Source organism: Zootoca vivipara, chromosome 2 (genome assembly GCF_965207765.1).
Source record: "Zootoca vivipara chromosome 2, rZooViv2.hap1.1, whole genome shotgun sequence".
NCBI lineage: Eukaryota > Metazoa > Chordata > Lepidosauria > Squamata > Lacertidae > Zootoca > Zootoca vivipara.
In genome coordinates this window covers 7,036,844-7,057,385 of record NC_142584.1, presented here as the reverse complement: position 1 = coordinate 7,057,385, position 20,542 = coordinate 7,036,844, and the positions used below count along the sequence as shown (strand labels likewise).

The 20,542-nt window shown below is 44.1% G+C and overlaps 1 protein-coding gene across 1 annotated transcript; it reads right to left on the bottom strand.

Annotated features, from left to right (window-relative positions):
- Nucleotides 1-642: 642 nt before the first annotated feature.
- On the bottom strand, nt 643-15,198 carry LOC118077401 (keratin, type II cytoskeletal 75-like). The gene is made up of 9 exons (XM_035101026.3): nt 14,693-15,198; nt 11,333-11,541; nt 7,264-7,324; nt 6,705-6,800; nt 6,038-6,202; nt 5,357-5,482; nt 4,896-5,116; nt 3,252-3,286; nt 643-3,041 (listed from the first exon to the last, which is right to left on the bottom strand). Exons 1-9 carry the CDS (start codon nt 15,128-15,130, stop codon nt 2,815-2,817), a joined length of 1,578 nt encoding a protein of 525 aa, XP_034956917.2. The 5' UTR covers nt 15,131-15,198; the 3' UTR covers nt 643-2,814.
- Between the last annotated feature and the right edge of the window lie 5,344 nt (nt 15,199-20,542).

Sequence of the window (20,542 nt, the reverse complement as noted above, 5' to 3'; positions counted from 1 at the left end):
TTTAAAAAAGGGAGAGCTTGACAACTATGGAATAGAGGCGGACATTTGAAGCTCAGCGAGAGCTGCTGAGGCAGCTCCCTTGAGAATGATTCTCAACTAAGCACATTTTCTTTCTTTCTTTCTTTTTGACATTCCTGTGGTCTTCCTTTGTGAGGTGCAACACCCATTGTGAAGTCAGTGATGCCACAAGTGAGGACCCATATACTCAAGTTTGTCATTGGGAGAAACAGGAGGTGCTCATATTGCAACGCGTTGACTACTGCAATGCGTTATACGTAGGGCTCCCTCTGAAGATGGTTTGGAAACTTCAGTTAGTGCAGAATTCAGCAGCCAGGTTGCTCACCGGGGCAAGACGGTTTGAGCATATTCCACCGATCCTGGTCTGACTACACTGGCTACCTAATAGTTTCCAGGCTCAATTCAAACTGCTGATATTGACCTATAAAGCCTTAAACTGCTCAGGACTGCAATACCTCAAGGTTTTGAGGTATACCGCCTCTCTGCATCTGAACCTACCTGGCCTCTGAGATCATCCTCTGAGGCCCTTCTTCATGTGCCTTTTCCATGAGAGCTTTGGAGGGCGGCAACAAAAGAACAGGCCTTAAAACAAGGTGTATGAAAGGAGCACCCAGACTCAGAATCGAAGCACACAGCTTTGATCAACAGAAGTTTTATTATGGAGATGGCATGAAATTGGAAAGACTTCAACATAAACACAAAAGTAACAAGTGCTGTGGTGGTTTGATTACAATTATAGCCAGAAATACATCCCCTTTCCTTACAAGGAGCCATCGGTCATGGAGCCAATAAACTGATATGACCCTTTTGCTTATTCCAGGTGATTCTGCTACATATTGATTATGCAACGACCATTCTGGGGTTTATACATGTTTCCAGACTCTTATACATAATATACATAACATTCTGGGAAAATTAATTCACCCAAAGCCAGGGTAAAGCCAGCTGAGCTGTAGACGTGTTATTGTTTTGAAAACAGCAACAAAAAACAAAAACAAAAAAAATGCTACTATTTTTGCTGCAAACACTAAAACAATTTCTTCATTTTTTTTACTGATTTCGGATTCCTAATCCCAAAGAGTTTAGCTCGTTCGAAAACCCAGGATGTTTTCAATGAACCGCTGAAACACATTTGTCTTTTGAAGAGCATTCAGATTTCCCAAATTTTATATAGATAGGGTTTGTGTATTCTGCATTATTTCAGAGAAAAACCTTCCAAGAAAAATGTTCAGGGACCCAATATGTTTTATGGAAACCCAAATTACAAATGACAGTTCTTCTTTATTTCTTTATTTCCTCCGGAAGGTATTTCACATGGTTGGCTTTTACAAAGCATTACCCAATCACTCTTAAGGGTAAAACAAAATATGAAAAGGGAAATCCACTACTTGATTTCCTGATTATATTTTAATGACTACATTGAGGGGGGGAACTGAATCAGGTTTACAGTGTTGAGGGAAGAGGTTTAAGCCTTTTGCCTTTAACATTTGCTCTGCAACTCTTCCCCCCCCCACCCGCAAGAAAGTATTATTAGCTATAGAAGGAAACAAGACCAAAGGCCCCCATCCTATTGAATTTGTTGGAAGAGACGTACATAACTCTTTTGCAGAAACCAACAGTGCCGAAATGCCTTTAATTTTGGCTGGATCATGCCCATCATTTCCAGAAAGTAATGAATTGCTTTTATTAGGGGACAATTAATGCATTTTAACTTCAATATGTACTTTATGGCAGATGTGAAAATTAAAAATGTACTTTAAAAACATATGGTTAGCCAATGGAAAGCATAGTAAATCGCAATGGCAGAACTGCATGATGCACAGTGAAATATATAGAACAGACAGTTGCCCTGTGTGTGTGTTCTCCAATCCTGATACCTATGGAGAACAGATCTCGCATCTTTTGATGGTCAGAGTGGGAGGAAGAGTAAATGGCAGAAGTATTACATAACTACATCAGTGCAATGCATGAGTGGTGATGAAGCAACTAAGAATATCAGTTATATTTTCATATCGCAAATCTGAATTGACTACTGCATGGCAACCCTAGCAGATGCCGCCCCATCTGTGCTATCCATTTAATCAGTGTTGTGCCACTGTAGATAGTCATGGCTTTCCCCTGGAAACTGAGAGTTTTTAGGAGACACCTATTCTCACAGATATACAATTACCAGAGGAGTTTAAGAAGCAATCCATCTTTCCAGGGAATTCAGGGAGGGCCACAGCTCAGTGGCAGAGAGCATCGCCTTTGCATGCAGAAGATACCAGTTTCAACCCAGATAGGGCTAGGTATATCTCCTAACAGAAACTCTGGAACTGTGGATGTAAAATTTGCCATTGAGAAACTGTTGATAAGCACTTTAGATCACCTGTACTGTCTGGTAAGAACTGCTGGATCAGGACGATTCCACAATGTAAATGCAAGCGGTGTTCTCATTACTTCATCTCTCATGCACTGCATTGATATACTTGCGTAGATCTCTCTCCTTTCTCTCTCCATCCCACTCTGTATTTCCCCCTACCAGCTTTTTCATGCTGTGCTTTAAACATGGCCCTGCCCCAGACCCACACTTAACAGAATTTGAGTGGGACCCAACACTCTTATGCCTAGTTTGCACCTGCGAGTCAGCCTTGCCTAATTTGACTACTTTCAGGGATGGGGAAACTGGTGGCCCTCCAGTTATTGGACTTCAACTCCCATCAACCCTCACTGCTGGCCATGCCGGATGGGAGTTGGAGTCTGGTGACACCTGGAGGACCACAGCTGTCTCCACCCCTGACTTAGCCAAGGACACCTTTAGTTCTGGTAGCTCTTTCTGCTTGTGGAGGTTTTCGACACAATCTTCATACTGGAACTGCTCCCCCGGGCTGAACTCATGGTCCCAGATAGGGCCTTGCCGCCAGCAGAGGTGAAACTGCTTCCTCCAGTGCTGAAGCCTCCTCCGTAGCCAAGGCCCATGCCGCCTGCAAGGCCCATGGCACTTCCACCTCCGTAGCTCGTGCCTCCAGATGAATGGACCACAGCTGCAAAGGGACCAGAGGAGAAGTTCAGGATTCATGGATTAATACATCTGAGGAACATCAAAGAAGGCATAAAGAATTCCACAACCTAATATTTCTGTATTGATACAATAACTAGGCATTTCCTTTGATCCTTTATTTCTTTAGATCAGTGGTATGAGATAATTCATTAGAGGATTGTGAGTTTCTGTGATTCACTTGTGTATTACTTACAGATATTTACGGCGCCAACTCCCTCTCCAGCAAGCCTGTTAAATGAGAGAGAGAGCAAAGGAAGTCACTTTATTTTATTTTTAAAAAATAATTTTTATTGAATTTTACATAGAGAAAAAATAAAAAATAAAAACAAAAGAAAAAGAATTTTTTAAAAGAGATACAAAAATACAAAATGCAAAAGAAAAAGACAATGTATATCCCCTTTTGCTTCTTCCAACATCTTCCCTTCCCCTTCTTACAATCCTTGTTTAAAATTAACTCTTACCATTTCCAAATCTCATCTAGATATCATAAAATTACATCTTATATCACATTTCATAACCTTATTTTTAAATCATTCTTATTCATTGTATATAAAAGAGTGAAGGAAAGATAGAGAGAGAAAAAAGACCCAAATTAAAAAAGGCATAAAACATTATCATATTCTCCCATTTCTAATCCAAATATTTCAGACTTCCTCATTTCCCCTTCTTGAGTTCCTTATCAATCACTAATTATTGCAGTTTCCAAATCTAAGATTACCTTCTTTCTTCCAATTTATAACTTCTTTTTAACCATTTACCAATCTTACTTCTCTTTACCTTTATTACCCAATATTCTCTAACGGAAGTCACTTTAATTGTTATGACCCAGCAGCTTGGGGAAAAATAGCAGTGGTTCAAATGTAATTCTGAAGAGCTAAAAAATGCCAGTAAGATCACTGTTCTATTCAAGGGCATTAAGGCATTGGCAAGGCTTTAGTATTCTGTGCATAGAGAAATCCCATTGGAAGCTGCAAACTTTTTCTCATTTACAACTTGCTATCCATGTGCAGGAAATGATCACTAGAATGAGGACAAGCAATCCTCTCTTCTTCCCCATCACCACCACCACAAAGTGATAGAGCAAAATGGTCTTTGGAGCTGTGGTATCCCAATGGTTGTGTCCAGAGTCAAGGGGCTGTTTGGCAGAGAGTTGTCTGGTGGGGGCCCAGAAGCAACAGTTGCAGCTGCCATCTTCATTTTCCAAACTTCAGTGCCCAGGAAGTTCCATTTTCCAATGGCATTGTGGGTTTTTTTAAAAAAAAAACATGGCAGCTACCACGAACCCATGGCAGCATTCTTAGATTGAAACTGCAAACCACCCAGAACGGAGGCCTCAGCATCAGCAAGGGACCCAGTGACAGTGAGAGATTCCAGGTGGTAGTGGTAGGCCAGGGTGCCTCCTGCTAAACTTCTCCTCTTCCCAGAAGGCTGGTCAAAAAGTTTGCTTTAGCTTTCAGAGCCCGTCAGCATAATGTAAACATTATGGCCAACAAAGGTCATAATTGACCACTGGTCAACAGAGGCCTATAGTAGATATGTGTGTTGTAGCCATGAACAGTTTTGACTGCTGTGGAGTGGCCCTTTAGATGTTGTTGAACTAAAACTCCCATCATCCTTGACCACTAGCCAATCTGGTGGGGACTGATGGGAATTGGAGTCCAATGACATCTGGAGGGCCACAGTTCCTCCATCCGTGGGCGATATCTTGGTTGGCAAGAAGCCTGGTGGAGATCCAAGAGGAGGATGGGGTCTGTCCACACCAAGAGAGGGTGTTTTTCCACCGGCAGTCTAGCGGTGCATTTCACACTTCACCCCAGCCCACTTGGGTTCCACCAACCTGCTCTCCTCCCCTTCCAGCAGCTTCCTATAGGTGGCGATCTCAATATCCAGGGCCAGTTTGACGTTCATGAGCTCTTGGTAGTCCCGAAGCTGACGAGCCATGTCCGCCTTGGCCTTCATTAGAGCCTCCTCCAGTTCGGCCAACTTTATCCTGGCATCTTTAAGGGCAAGTTCTCCACGCTGTTCTGCATCGGCAATGGCTGCCTGCAGGCTGGCACACTAGGGGAGGGAGGGGAAGAAAAGGCAATGTTCTCAGCTCAGAGCAACTTAGGATAATTTAATTAGAATTAAGTAAAATATTTGTCATCAGCAAAACAGGTCATTTGAAGCCTAGTACAAAATAAAGTTTATGTTTCTTCCCTCTAGGTTCCCCCCCTACATAGCTCCCACTGCCCCTTGCCAGCTTTGCCATGAAATGCTCCTTTAGTTGAAATTTTCAGCAGCCCTGCGTGGCAGTACCTGTTTTTTCACATTGTCGATCTCGGAATGGAGTCGTTGGATCATGCGGTTCAGCTCAGAGATCTCAGTCTTTGTATTGCGCAGATCATCTCCGTGCCTTCCAGCGGAAAGCTGCAATTCTTCATACTGAGAGGCAAAAAAGGGGCGAATTTATTTCGATTACTGAAGTGCAAACTTTGATGGAGGCAAACATAGGGTGGCCGCTTTTAAATTGCCAAAAAGAGAGCAAATGCGTCACTCCTTCCTCAAAATAAGAGAAAAAAACTCCAAAGAGGATAAAGGAGGATGCACATTTGCATAAAATGTGCACATGTAAACAGATGTAAATTTAGAAATAATTTTTACAGGTCAAATAGGCACACAATGCATCTCCCCATATTGGGAAGGCTGTGAGCAGGTGACCCTCATGCCTGCTCAGTCTGCAGCCCAGGTGCTCATTGGTGATGGGCAACTTCAAGATCCTCCATCTTTTCCTTTCTTAGGGTTCTTTATCTTTCAGTGGAGTTAGATCAGACAGCCTTTCAAACAGAGGACGCCTTGAGGTACAGGAATATCCTCCAACAGCTCTTCAAATAGGGACTGTCTTCTGCAAGTAAGATACATGGCCACTCTAGATACATGGCTTTGGAGCCCTGGCTCCTCATTTCAAACCCATCTCCCCATCACTTAAGAACTGCTCACCTTGCTTTGATACCACGATTCTGCCTCAGACCTGCTTCTGTTGGCAATGTCTTCATACTGAGCCTTGACCTCGGCAATGATGCTGTTCAGGTCCAGGCTTCGGTTGTTGTCCATTTGGAGGACGACAGAGGTGTCAGAAATGTGGGCCTGCAACTGGGCTAATTCCTACGGGGGGGGCGTTAAAGAAAGAGGGCTTACTGAGATGAACGACACCCACATCTCTAACACATTCAAGCACTAGTCCACACTGAGCAAGGAAACTTTGCAACATGTAGCTTATTTTAGAGATGGGGAACTTTGGCTCTTCAGATGCTGCTGGACTCCAACTGCCATCATCTTAGCCAGCATGGCCAAGGGTCAGAGATTATGGGAGTGGTAGTCTAGCAGCGTCTGGAGCGTTCACCCATCTCTACTATACTAGATGGGAAAGTGAGTCCCTAGAATAGTCTACAACCCTGCTTGGAAAAAGCCCATGCCCAATTCTTGCTAATATTGAGGATGCAGTCACCTCAAGAGACTTCTTTGGGGCTTGGTTGGTTAGATCTCAGGCCTAACTCTTGGTATTTTGTCTATCCATTCATCTTTCAGTCCCGCTTGTATTTTATTATGGCATCTGAGCGACATATTAAGTAAGAAACAATTTGAATTAAGTTGAAGGTGTTCTTACTTCTTCATAGAAAGCTCTCAAGAAGTTGATTTCATCAGCCAGGGAATCTACTCTGGCTTGCAGCTCAACCTTGTTCATAAAGGAAGCATCCACATCCTGGAAAGAGAGAAAAAGATCAAAGACCTGAATCCCACAGCCAAAATGAAACCACAAGTTCCCCCTAAAAGTGCAAGGGTTCAAGCATGCATTCGTTTAAAGGGGCCGTCCCATCACTCTGTGCCGAATGTGCTGAAGTTACTGTTATGTATTCAGTGGTCTGTGTTTGCCTGACCTTGAGTCTGGACTAAGGATTCTGAGCTCCTTTATTCTGATTTGATACAGGATGTCCAATCACAAAACATTTCAGGATTGGGGCCTCTGCCATTGAACTCTGAGTTGTGATTCGCAGCTTTGAAGTTAAGGCAGCCAATCACGTTGGGAGTGGGAGTGGCCCAAGCTTTCAGAAATATATATAAGCAGTTGCTTTGCCCCTGTTTCCCAGTTATGTAGTTCAATAAAGGTTCTTGCTGTTATCTCTATGTCTTGCCTCGTGGAAACCCACCTACACGTCATTACTCACCTTCTTGAGCACCACAAAATCATTTTCTGCACCTGTGCGCTTGTTGATTTCCTCTTCATACCTGTCGGAGGAAGGGAGAAATTGAGTGACTCATTCCCACTGGATGAGTGTCGGGAAAAGACCTTCCCACCTATTTCACAGAATTCTTTTAAAGTTTCCCATCGCCATCTGTCACCTGCCACAATAATCTTTGGGTCTTTCACCAGACTAAAGTAGAAGGATGGAACCCATGTGCAAAAAAGGAGGGACATCACTGTTTGAAGACTGATGTTTGCTGAAGCTAAGAGGAAAGTTTACACAAATTCCAAATTCAGCATAAGTCCTTAAGAGCCTTACTTGATCAGACCAGTGTCCAGATAGCACAGCATATGACTCCAGCAAGCCCACAAGAGCCCCCCTCAGTTCTTTGTCTCAAGCATTCCTGCTAAATAAGATATACTGCCTCTGAACGTGAAGGTTCCATTTAGGTATCATGCCTAATAGCATTTCATAAACTAATCTTCCTGTGCATTTGTTCACATCCTTTCAAAACATTTAAAGCTAGCAGCCATCAAAATGTTTGAATTCAAATTTTATTTTAGAATTTCACTTTGAAAATTAGGCTTTGAGGAATACTTGGTGTGAGGGGGGGGGGAATAATGCTTAACTGTCATTTATGAGCTTTAAGGCAATAATGTTAAGTATCAATTTATTGAGACAGTCATAGGAGTGGGGTTTTTCAGTGCTCTCTAAAACCCCAGATCCAACAGTTGGGAATGCAGGCTGGTGTGACTTCTCAGGCCCCATAGCCTAGAGAAAGGGGCTACTGGAGCGCCCCAGGGCTCAGAAGCAAGTGAGGCCCTAGCTCCAACCCCCCAATGACACAGGGACCAAGCTGAGCATCTATGGCAGCTCTGAGCATCTATGGCGGCTTTCTTGGGGTAGAACCCTAGTAAAGAGCAAATTCAGACAGAAGGCTTTGGGAAGCACAGGTTGAAGACTTTGGAAAGCACACAGGATGTGTGGGATGGTCTAGACCAGGCATCCCCAAACTTTGGCCCTCCAGATGTTTTGGACTACAATTCCCAGCATCCCTGACCACTGGTCCTCTTAGCTAGGGATCATGGGAGTTGTAGGCCAAAACATCTGGAGGGCCGCAGTTTGGGGATGCCTAGTCTAGACCTACAATGCCTGAGGAAGGGAGTGGGAGGCTGTAAGAAGAGCTAACACCACAATAAACCAGAATTACTCTCCTCTCATCAATCCTGGTGAAAAATGCAGCTCATGTTCAGGCCTATTCTCCATGCAACCCCAGATCAAGAGGTATTCAATGTGCTGTGCCCCCCTTACAAGCCCACAAAAATCACTAAGACTTGGCCTTAAAAACAGAGCATTGTGAGCCCTGAAGTGTCCTGGAGTTTTGGCTTTTGGCCTTGGTTGATGTTACAGTACGTATTTCTGAAGGAATTAAAAAATGAAAATGCCTGGACTTGTTTAATTGACTTTACTTTGAGGAGAGGCCAAGATCAGTCTGTCCTCACCGTTCTTTTCTTGAAATATTGCCAAATGCGAAGTGGCCAGAAGGTGCAGCAGAAACAGTCCCTTTCTGGAAATGCAGTTTTGGCATGTGGGTGGCTACCATGAAAACAGGACAAGATTGGCAGTGGGCCTGATCCAGCAGGCTCGTCTTATGACATTAGTTCCCTGGAACCAAGCAATGGAGAAAGGCCGTTTGACAACATCTAAACCCCCGTTAAAGAGGGGTGTGGGTGGTTGGGTGTCTGTTCATTCCATATTCATCTGAACACAGGCTGCACATTTTCAATTACTGTAATCTGGTTTATATAAAACTTGAGTGTGGCCTATAATTGTGCTCTTGCAAGTAGAGAAGCTGTGATTTAAGCCCATCTCTGGAGCCATGCAGAACTTTGGTGTACTTTAGTGGTTTTTGTAAAAGGATCACCCAGTATGTCTATTGTGAAACGAGTGTAAAGTTTGCATTTGATTTTTAGATTGTAAAAATGCCAAACAAAAATACTTTGGATGGTGCTGGAGATTTAAGAGATTCCTTTCAAAACAATTTCATGTTAAGGGTGCAACCTATATTGGGGGGCAGTTTCGAACCAATAGTGTGTGTGTGTGTGTGTGTGTGTGTGTGTGTGTGTGTGTGTGTATTTCGATATATAGTGATTATAATTCATTTTAAACCATTCTTAATGTTGTATTTTAAGCTGTTGTGGCTTGCCATGGGACGTTAGGGTGAAGAATCGGTAATAATAATCATCTTACAATTTTCCACTTTCCTTGGCCAACATGGCTTCCTTCTGAAGCTGCTGGAACTTGGGTGTTCAGCAATTTAATGATACACATATATAAAAGAATTTGGCATTTCAGGAAAAGGAAAATTCAGGAAAATTTGGCATTTCAAAGAAATCATCGTGGGCAAAGTCAGAACTTTGCTGCACTTCCTGTTCTCTCCACTCTTCTGCCATTTTCCTGTCCTCACCTAAACCAAGGGAGCTTCTACTAATGTAGATAAAAATATTGCAATGAAACTAGATCCTGTAATGGTTTGCAATGTTGGGCCTTGATGCTGCAAAACGTCTGTTTTCAGTTGGTTTGTCTTGCTGATAAAGGCCTGTTTTCAGTTCTGCTGAGGTCTTCAATACCTCTGCCGGATGTATGTATGTGAGTGGTGGATCTCGTGGTGGAGGTGGGGTTCGTGGGTGTGGTGTAGATTTCACAGGAAGGGAGGGGGTGTACTGTGGGAGGAAATGCACTTGAGGGCGCTGTTTTACTTTGTTGAAAAAGAGGTTTGTACCTGCGGAGGTGCGAGATGTGTGGGGTTTTTTTTCTAGGAACACTCGGGGAGTGGCCTGGATCGTTGTGTCAAAATTTCAGGACGATCGGTCAAGCAGTTACGGAGAAAAGTGGAGCCCACACTTTCATGATTTTTACATTTATATATATATATAGATTGCACATGGTGGACACCATAATCTTTTCAGTGTTTAGGGCATGGGTAGGGAAACTAAGGCCCGGGGGCCGGATCCGGCCCAATCACCTTCTCAATCCGGCCTGCAGACGGTCCGGGAATCAGCATGTTTTTACATGAGTAGAATGTGTGCTTTTATTTAAAATGCATCTCTGGGTTATTTGTGGGGGAGATGAATTCGTTCGTCGTCGTCCCCAATGGCCCCTGGTTTGGGGCCTCTAAACGCTGTCACCACCTGCTCTTTCTTCCTCCCCATCGCTACCTACCACCCGCTTGCTTTCCAGGCAAAGAGCCAATGAGCAAATAGACAGTGGAATCCACTGCTTCTCTCTCTCAGCACCACCACCACTGTTTGGGCCAGAGTGAAAGGTGGGTGAATGCTGGCAGGTTGCAATGAGGAGGAGGAGGAGGAGGAGGAGGAGGAGGAGGAGGAGGAGGAGGAGGAGGAGGAGGAGGAGGTTCAGAGGTTTTTGTCATGGTTGGGGGCTGCTGGAGTTTGGGCCCTCAGCCCAAAGATGCCCAGCCAGGCTGAATTTTGACATTTGACCAAAAACAAATAAGATTTTTCCCTGACCGAGATTTGCTTCATATTTAGAGCCTCAGCAGCCAGCCAAGGAGATCACTAGTAGAAGAAGAGAGACAGACTCATTTTCATTTGTCTCTTTTGCACTCTTTTGCCTTCAATCAGATTGCTGCAGTATGTGCCAGTAACTTGAAGCAGGGGTTCCAGTGTGGCTGCCCCTGTTGTGGAAAAGCTTTCCTGTTGAAAGACACCCACCACCTGCACTTTCTAGGAACAACTGTGTTCCAACAGACTTCCCTAACTGGATAAATGCTTCTTTGTCTTGATGGACTAATTTGTATTGTCTTCTTTTCAATGCATCTCCTGTTGTTATGCTTTTAACTGGTTGGGGTTTTTTCGTTTGCTGTTTTTAACTGCACACCGCCTTGAGACAATTGTGCAGAAGTTGATTTATAAATTAATTGTGGTTATCATAGAATTGTACATGTGGAAGGGATCCCAAGGATCATCTAGTCCAACCCCCTACCATGCAACGATGATGATGATGATAATAATAATTTTACAGTACCCACCTTCTCCTGAAGTCCTCCACAGTATCCTGCATGTTCTTCAATTCCATGTCTAATTGTGGTCTCTGTCCCATAATGTGATCCAGCTGATTTTTTAGATTACTGATGTATGACTCAAATAAAGGTTCAAGGTTACGCCGGGTGATCTTTTGCTCCTGCAAGAGGCTCCATTTGGTCTCCAGCACTTTGTTCTGTTGCTCCAGGAAACGGACCTGAATGAATCCCGCCAAGAGAAAAATATGTTGAATGTCGGCATTGTGTACAGACAAAACAGAATACGGGGTGCTAAGCTATAACACCTTCAAAGGTGATTATATCTTAACATCTTTCCCTTCTATTTTTAAATAGATTGCAAGAAATTGTCACAACAAATACTTTACATAGAAAATGTGACAGGAAGCTGGCAGGTTGTACCCAATGAGCTAGTATTAAAAGCAGCTGAAATAGTGGTCAGTCTCAAATGATTCAGAAGGTCCAGGAATTTTGCAGATGGTGGATAAATGGAAAGATATAGGAATGAAACCGGGAAGTGTTATCTTTTGACACATGCATCCAATTGTGTCTATTGGTTGCTTTTTTTAATAAAAAAAAGCATGGTGAATTTTCTATGGATTCTGATACAGGATCAATTGTGACTTTTATTTTTTAAAAGCTTCTGGTAGGTACCAAGAAGTGGAGTCTGATATCTTGCACGGCTAACTGGTGTTCCAAATACAACCTCCATCTTTATTCATGTCCTCATTTCTTCCTAACAATCCCATGCTAAATTCTCCTTTAATCTCACATATTGCATAGGTGGGTACAGCATTTTGAGACCTTGAGCTATGAACTGGAAGCACCTTGTTCAAATTTCATCATCTCTAGGTCTTTCTCACAAGACAAGCAAAAGCTGAACTCTATGCACGGTACACAAAGCTATCTAAACATTTTCCAATGACACTATGTGTTTTAGCTGAAGAACCAGACCTTAATTGTTAGATAATTTGATCTTGCATCATTTGCCAATGCAGTGCAGCAGGAGAATGAAACTGGATCCAAATACAGCAGGTGTAAGGAGCCTTTGGCATTTTGGAGGTTGCTGAAATACAATTCCCATGGTTGTGGCCATGAGCCATGCTTTCTGGGGCTTACGGGAGTTCAGCAACATCCAGAAGGCTCAAGGTTCTCCACACTTGAGCTACAGCAGACCCCTGAGAGCTAGGGAATCCTGCATCTAATACTTAAATGTCACCACAAGTCAAATATATGTAAGGACATGGGAGGCTAACTCAAAAACACTCAAATGCAATTATTTGAGGGTGGTTTGAATTCTCTCTATCCAGCCAATGAATGAAGGAAAGGGCTGGTGTGCAGGTATTCAATGTTATTTATTGAAATATAATAATAATAATAATAATAATAATAATAATAATAATAATAATAATAATATACTCCTATTGATGCAGCCCCGAATTGCATTGGCTTTTTTAGCTGCTGCATCACTCTGTTGACTCATGTCAAGTTTGTGGTCTACTTAGACTCCTAGATCCTTTTCACATGTACTGCTCTTAAGCCAGGTGTCTCCCATCCTGTATTTGTGCCTTATATATATATATATATATAAAATTGTGGGTTTTTTTGCCCAAGTGTAATGATCAACACAGGAATGAGGGACTCTTGTCAATTTCAGCTTCTCTCCGTTATTCCAAGCTTAAGTTCAAGTTCTACACATTTCTATATCATTTTGTGAATTTGTTTTTAAAAGTCCCTCTTTTTTGTCTGCGATTTCCCTTAACAGACACATTTTGCAAATCAATATGTATTTAAGTGCACATTTTTGTACACATTGGAGAACTGCGTTGCAAAATGTGAAGAGCAGCAGTGTTTCAGTTCATGCAACTGTTTCAGAAAGTGCAAATTAGGTACGTTTGCCATTAAATGCAAACTAAATTGAATTTCTTCACCCATCCCCATCAATTATCTGAAAACACAAAATGAAACAAATGTGCTTAGAGCAGGTGATGAAATATCAAGGTTGGTTCCACTATCCTAACAACCTTGGTTCTTGTTGAAACTAAATGAGTCGATCTGAGAATATCTGGCTTGTAACACCAAAGGGGCAAGGTTCTGACCTTTGAAAATACCCCACTTACTTTCCTGGTTCTAAGACTGAGGATCAAACGCCTTGGCGCAGAAACCTTGGTTTCTTTAGTCACACATTTTTAAGGTCAGTAAAATATAAACAAGTGAAATTTCTCTCAATCACCTAATGTTCTACCCCCTGATTTAGCTCCAACTATAGACTGGTCTTGGGACGCAGGTGGCACTGTAGTCTAAACCACGGAGCCTGGCTTCCTGGTCAGAAGGTCGCTGGTTCAAATCCCCGCGACGGGGTGAGCTCCCATTGGTCGGTCCTTGCTCCTGCCAACCTAGCAGTTTGAAAGCATGTCATAGTGCAAGTAGATATATAGGTACCACTCCGACGGGAAGGTAAAAGCATTTCCATGCGCTGCTCTGGTTCACCAGAAGTGGCTTTAGTCATGCTAGCCACATGACCCGGAAGCTGTCTGCGGACAAACGCCGGCTCCCTCGGCCAGTAAAGCGAGATGAGTGCCAAAACCCCAATCGTCCGAGACTGGACTTAACGGTCAGGGGTCCCTTTAACTTTACCTATTGACTGGTCTTAAGCACCCTTACTTGAAAAGACATTCTCATCAATGACAGAGGATTTACTCCTGTTTTAAGATGCTTAGTCATGCTGCTAAGTTGCACAAAACAGCTGAAATATGAAAGGAGATGCTCCTTTCCCAACCCAGTGTCCTCCTGATTTTTTGGACTACAGTTCCCATTAGACCCAGCTGCCATTGTTCATAACCAGGGGTAGTGGGAGTTGTAGTTCTCTCCCATCTCTAATTAACCATCAGGAAGTGATCCATGATGTGAGAGCAAGGATCCTCCACAAATACAGAGGTACCTCAGTTTTCGAACATAATCCATTCCGGAAGACCGTTCCAGTTCTGAAACGTTCGAAAACCAAAAAATCAATATGGAAGCTTCAATACGGAAAACTCAATATGGAAAACTCAATACGGAAGACACGTGGCATGTTCAACTTCCAAGACGTGTTCAAAAACCGAAGCATTCACTTCTTGGTTTACGGCATTCGAAAACCAACATTTTCATCAACAGAGACGTTTGAAAACCGAGGTACCACTGTACACGGCTGTGTCTATTTCTAGCGATGAAATGTTGGTAGGATATAGTAAGCAGGGAAAGAAAACAGCTGCCCTCTATTGTCAGTAGAGCTTGTTTAAACAGGAGCAGGCAGGAAGTTGTTTTAAAGTAGCGTAAAGTTTTTAGGATGGCATCCAGAGAGAAACTTACCTTATCAATGAAGGAGGCAAATTTGTTGTTGAGTGTCTTGATCTGCTCCTTCTCTTCCTTCCTCACCTTCTGGATGGTGGGGTCAATCTCCAAGTTCAGAGGAGCCAGGAGATTTGGGTTGACGGTAACTTCATGGATGCCGCCAGCGCCAGCTCCATAGCCATAGCCACCACCACCTACAATCCGGTACCCAACTCCTCCATGACCTAATCCATAACCATATCCAGATCTGGCAGTAGTACGGTAGCCACCCATGGAGATTCTTTTACTTGCTCCAAAGCCATGGAGGCTTCTGCTGCCAAAGCCACCACTGGCCCGTCCAAAGCCTGAACCACCTCCCCGGGAGACCGAAACCGTGCTGAAGCTACTTCGGCTCCCTGGGATAACAGCTGAAGAGGTGCTAAAATTCTTAGAGACTCTGACTGATTGTTGAGCCATTGTTCCTCCTCAGGGCAAGAAGGGGAAACAGAGAGAGACAGAGAGAGATGAGACAAGACTCCTGGACAGCAAAGGTGAAAGGATCCTCTGGGAAGCTCACACATTCTCCCTTTTTATCTCATTGGAGAGCTGGGTTTGGCAGCTGGAGATCACAGGTAATTGGCCTGAATTAATCTCTTTGGTATGTCTGGCATGAGGCCTTTTCCATTATGTTGTATCTAACGTAATGTCCTGACAACTTGTAAAACCAAGAGGACTTGTAAAACCTAGTGGAATTTTCTAACCCTGTAGTTTACAGTGCTGGAGTTTCCTAAAGGCATTGCTTTTAACTTCATATAAATTAACAAGTGACTTTTTATTCTTTGAACATGATGGGAATAGAATCGGCTATCTGAAGCTCAGCGAGAGCTGCTGAGGCAACTCCCTTGAGAATGATTCTCAACTAGGCACATTTTCTTTCTTTCTTTCTTTTTGACATTCCTGTGGTCTTCCTTTGTCAGGTGCAACACCCATTGTGAAGTCAGTGATGCCACAAGTGAGGACCCATATACTCAAATTTGCCATTGGGAGAAACAGGAGGTGCTCATATTGCAACGCGTTGACTACTGCAATGTGTTATACGTAGGGCTCCCTCTGAAGATGGTTTGGAAACTTCAGTTAGTGCAGAACTCAGCAGCCAGGTTGCTCACCGGGGCAAGACGGTTTGAGCATATTCCACCGATCCTGGTCTGACTGCACTGGCTACCAAATAGTTTCCAGGCTCAATTCAAACTGCTGATTTTGACCTATAAAGCCTTAAACTGCTCAAGGTATTGAGGTACTGCTTACCGCCTCTCTGCATCTGAACCTGCCTGGGCTCTGAGATCATCCTCTGAGGCCCTGCTTCATGTGCATTTTCAATGAGAGGTTTGGAGGGTTGCAACACAAGAACGGGCCTTTTCTGCAGTGGCTCCCCATTTATGGAATGCTCTCCCCTGGAAGGTTTGGCTGGCTCCTAGTTACACATGTTCATAGCCAGGCGAAAACATTCTTCTTTAATCAGGCTTTTGGCTGATTAAACATCTGATGCCCTTCTGGATGTGTTGTGGAAGGGGGGATTATTGGGTTGCCTTAGTTTTTGTTATGTAAGGTAAAGGTAAAGGGACCCCTAACCATTAGGTCCAGTCATGACCGACTCTGGGGTTGTGCGCTCATCTCGCATTATTGGCCGAGGGAGCCAGCGTATAGCTTCCAGGTCATGTGGCCAGCATGACAAAGCCGCTTCTGGCAAACCAGAGCAGCACATGGAAACGCCGTTTACCTTCCCGCTGTAGCGGTTCCTATTTATCTACTTGCATTTTGACGTGCTTTCGAACTGCTAGGTTGGCAGGAGCTGGGACCAAGCAATGGGAGCTCACCCCGTCACAGGGATTCGAACTGCCAACCTTCTGATCAGCAAGCCCTAGGCTCAGTGGTTTAACCACAGCGCTACCTGTATTCTGTAAATTTATGTTGTGACCCGCCCTGAGATCTACGGGTATAGGGGTATTGTTTCATATGTATAACCCAGTATACATGTGAAACAAACAAACAAATGGTAGCCCTGACCTGAAGATTTTCCCTGCAATACAGATGGGAACTTCTAAAACCCAGGGACCTTCTAAAACTATTATTGCAAGAAAGGGGGTTTCATTTAATTCAGCCACTGCTAAATGTTCCTATCTGCTGTGTGGCATTTGACCAGTGCACAGTAGCATGTGTATGCATCCGTAAAAATGTAGAATTCCTAAAGTATCAATCCCACTTCAGAAATGGGGAAATTCATCAGGAACTGCAAATGCTGGAGATCAGTTTGGATGAGAATTTTGGACACATCCCCAGGACTGTTTCACCAAACCACCATCAGGGGACTCTGTTCTTCTTTGGATTGAATGAATGCTGTCATTTAACAAAACATTTCCATTTCTTATGATGATGATCTTGTTGCTTTATATTTTATTAGGCCCTGCAGCAACTGTCTTTACAGTACAAAGCGAACAAGAACGGTTTCCAGGAGGAAACACCTCTGTTTCCCAGGATATAAGATTACTTTAATGGGATATAAGATGTAAGATTACTTTAATGGGAAGCTCCCGTACATGTCTACTCAGAAGCAAGTAAGTTCCATTGAGCTCCATGAGGCCGACTGTTACAAAACTAGGTATAGGATTATTTTAAGTACAGAAACCAAGATTATGGGTGGCCTCCATGAGCTCCTATATTTTGCTTATACATATACTGGTAAATAGGGACACCTCCTCTCCCCCCCCCAAAAAAATACCTGGAAAATAATAAATGGTAGGTTTTTGATTATTTGGAGTATTGAGGGGAAGACTGGAGGCCAGTTCAGGCTAAGCTTCCTTTCCAAGCCAGGGCCTCACCTGGTATAGAGGCGTTAGCATGACAAAAGGTTTTGATGGCCCATCTAGGGGGAATTTTGGACCTTGGCAGACAGAGGTTGCCAAGCTGATGGGGTGTATGTGAGAGGTTACAGGAAAAGAGTGTTTTTAGCAAGGTGTGCTGGGAAGGAGAACAAATAAACTTTCAGCTTCCAGGCTTCTAAGAGACATAAAAAAGGTGGCTATTCCAATTAATGTCTTTTTCTGGCAGCCAGATGGTGAGCTCAAGTATCATATACATACACAGACCAGAAGAAGCAAGAGATTCTCTGGCAAACTGTACACATTTTCACAATGGTGCTGTAATGATCCATCTTCACGAAATACTTCAGACACTTAACTGCAAAATTAGCAGAGCTTTTTTCTTCACTTCTGAGGGCGATGGATATATTTCAGTCACATTTTGGTATCACGTTATGCATTTCCTGTACCCATTAACCTGCTGTCTGTAGGGCAATCTGTAAAAATTAAGTGTCTCCTTCCCTGTTTAGGAGTAACAAAAGAAATTTTGAAAATCATGTCATTAACTGGAATTTTACATCGTGCTAGTAAAAGTACCATAATCATAGGAGGTGCTTTATGATCCCAGTGGTTATTTTAAGTTCCTCCTGTATGTACCCCTTAGAGATGACAACTGAACTTTATCAAGGGTCATTGCCCCTTGCTACCATGGTGGTCAGAACAGGGCCCTGTGCCTTTAATACAGGGATGTGGGAGCCTAGTGCCCACCAGGTATTTTTGGACTACAACTCCCATCATCCCTGATCACTGCTCATGCTGGTTGGGGCTGATAGAAGTTAGAACAGGCATCCCCAAACTGCGGCCCTCCAGATGTTTTGGCCTACAACTCCCATGATCCCTAGCTAAGAGAACCAGTGGTCAGGGATGATGGGAATTGTAGTCCAAAACATCTGGAGGGCCGAAGTTTGGGGATGCCTGAGTTAGAACCTAACAACATCAAGAGGGCTACAAGCCTTTCGTAATGTTAAGGAAAATTCTGGGCTGAGAGACTACTCAGCAGCCCAGCTTGTCGGGGTACAAGTCCCCCGCGGGTCAATGCGGTCAGTAAAAGAAGGAAATTCCAGCCAAGCAATTTGGAGCAAAACAGCTGTCATTAGACTTAGATCTTTTACTGTTGTGCAACAGGTTCAACAGCAGCGAATGAACCCAGAGCATGGGGCGACATTAACTTTTAAAACTTCCCACCATATCCCAGAATACAGTTCACACAGCATAATCAATACTTACATCATCTTTACATCACTGACATGTCACAAAAGAGGAGGGGTAGACAGGGGTTACACTAGTAGTTTAACCTTGGCAAACATCTCCAGGCAAGTCCTTGGTAGAAGATTAGCATAAGCATACATGTCGGGGCAAGATACAAAGGCAGATCCTTTCAAGCATCTTGTCCATGCTATTCGGCCTCGATAACGGAAACTGACCGCACATATCCAGACTTGATGGTGCTCTAGACATCTGCGGCAATAGTGGTTGTCAGGTTCAGCCCACATACCAGAAACATTGCTCCGTTGTTCCTATGGCCACAAGGCTACTCTTCATACAAAATATCAGGGCTACGTACGGCAAAACTTACATAAGGGAGAAAACACTACAGAAGAATCATATAAATGACTGGCTGAACTTAAAAGTTTAAACCACTGAACAGGCCTGTTTACAGCTAAGTGTGTCTGGCACGATTTGGAGGTTGGAGTTCTGGGAGGGTGGAAGGACATTCTGAAGTGAAGGGGAAGTTTTATGAGAAAGGACTGATTGGGTAGAGGGAAGATGGAGGATAAGCAGGGCCGTCTTAAGCGCCCCTGGCGCCGTTGGTGCGCCAGATCTCTCTGGCGTCCTCCCGCCCTGTTTCCCAGCGCAGTGGGCGGGTGGGCGCAGTGCGGCTGCCACAGGCGCTGCCGTGTGGCGGGCGGGCGGGCGGGCAGGCAGAGCGCGATCTCTCCAGCGCCCTTCCGCCCTGTTTCCCGGCGCAGTGGGTGGGTGGGCACAGCGCGGCTGCCACAGGCGCAGCTGCGCGGCGGACCGGCGGACCGGCGCAGCTTGCGGCGCCCTCCTGGCAGGCTGGCGCCGTGGTACCCTGCGCCACCCAGCCTGGCCGTAGGGCCGGCCCTGAAGATAAGGCCACTCGCCATGATGGTTGTGCTCCATCTCCAGGGTTGGAGGGGGCACGGGTCTGACCAAGAGGGTGCTACTGTACTCAGGTTCTGCTTGTGGGCTTCCCGTAGGTATCTGGTGCCAGGTATCTGTAAGAAGACTAGGTGGGTCTTTGGTCTGACCCAACAGAGCTCTTATTGTGTTCTTATGGAAGGGAAAGATAATAAAGAAATAATAATAATAATAAATTTTTATACCCCCCCCCCCAAATCTGGCTGGGTTTCCCCAGCCACTCTGGGCGGCTTCCAACAAAATATTAAAATACAATGGTCTGTTAAACATCAAAAGCTTCCCTAAACATGGCTGCCTTCATATGTCTTCTAAAAGTCTGGTAGTTGTTTTTCTCTTTGACATCTGGTGGGAGGGCGTTCCACAGGGCGGGTGCCACTACCGAGAAGGCCCTCTGCCTGGTTCCCTGTAACTTGGCTTCTCGCAGTGAGGGAACCGCCAGAAGGCCCTTGGCGCTGGACCTCAGTGTCCAGGCTGAACAGTGGGGGTGGAGACGCTCCTTCAGGTATACAGGACTGAGGCCATTTAGGGCTTTAAAGGTCAGCACCTTTGGAAATGCAGATGGAACTACAGCAGATGGAAAGACGGCATTTATTCTGGACTCCCCCCCCCCCAATTTTTTAAATACTATATCACCTCTTCCTTTGGAAAGATGTATTTTAAAAGTAAATATGTAATTAAAAATAAAGCCAGGTGAAGCTGGTCATTTAGTAGTGCAGGTGCAGTGAATAAGATGCACCTGCCTAAAGGTATATGAGTTATCGCTTCCTTAGCAAATCAGCTCATCTTCTTTCTATTGCCCACCTGCACTCCT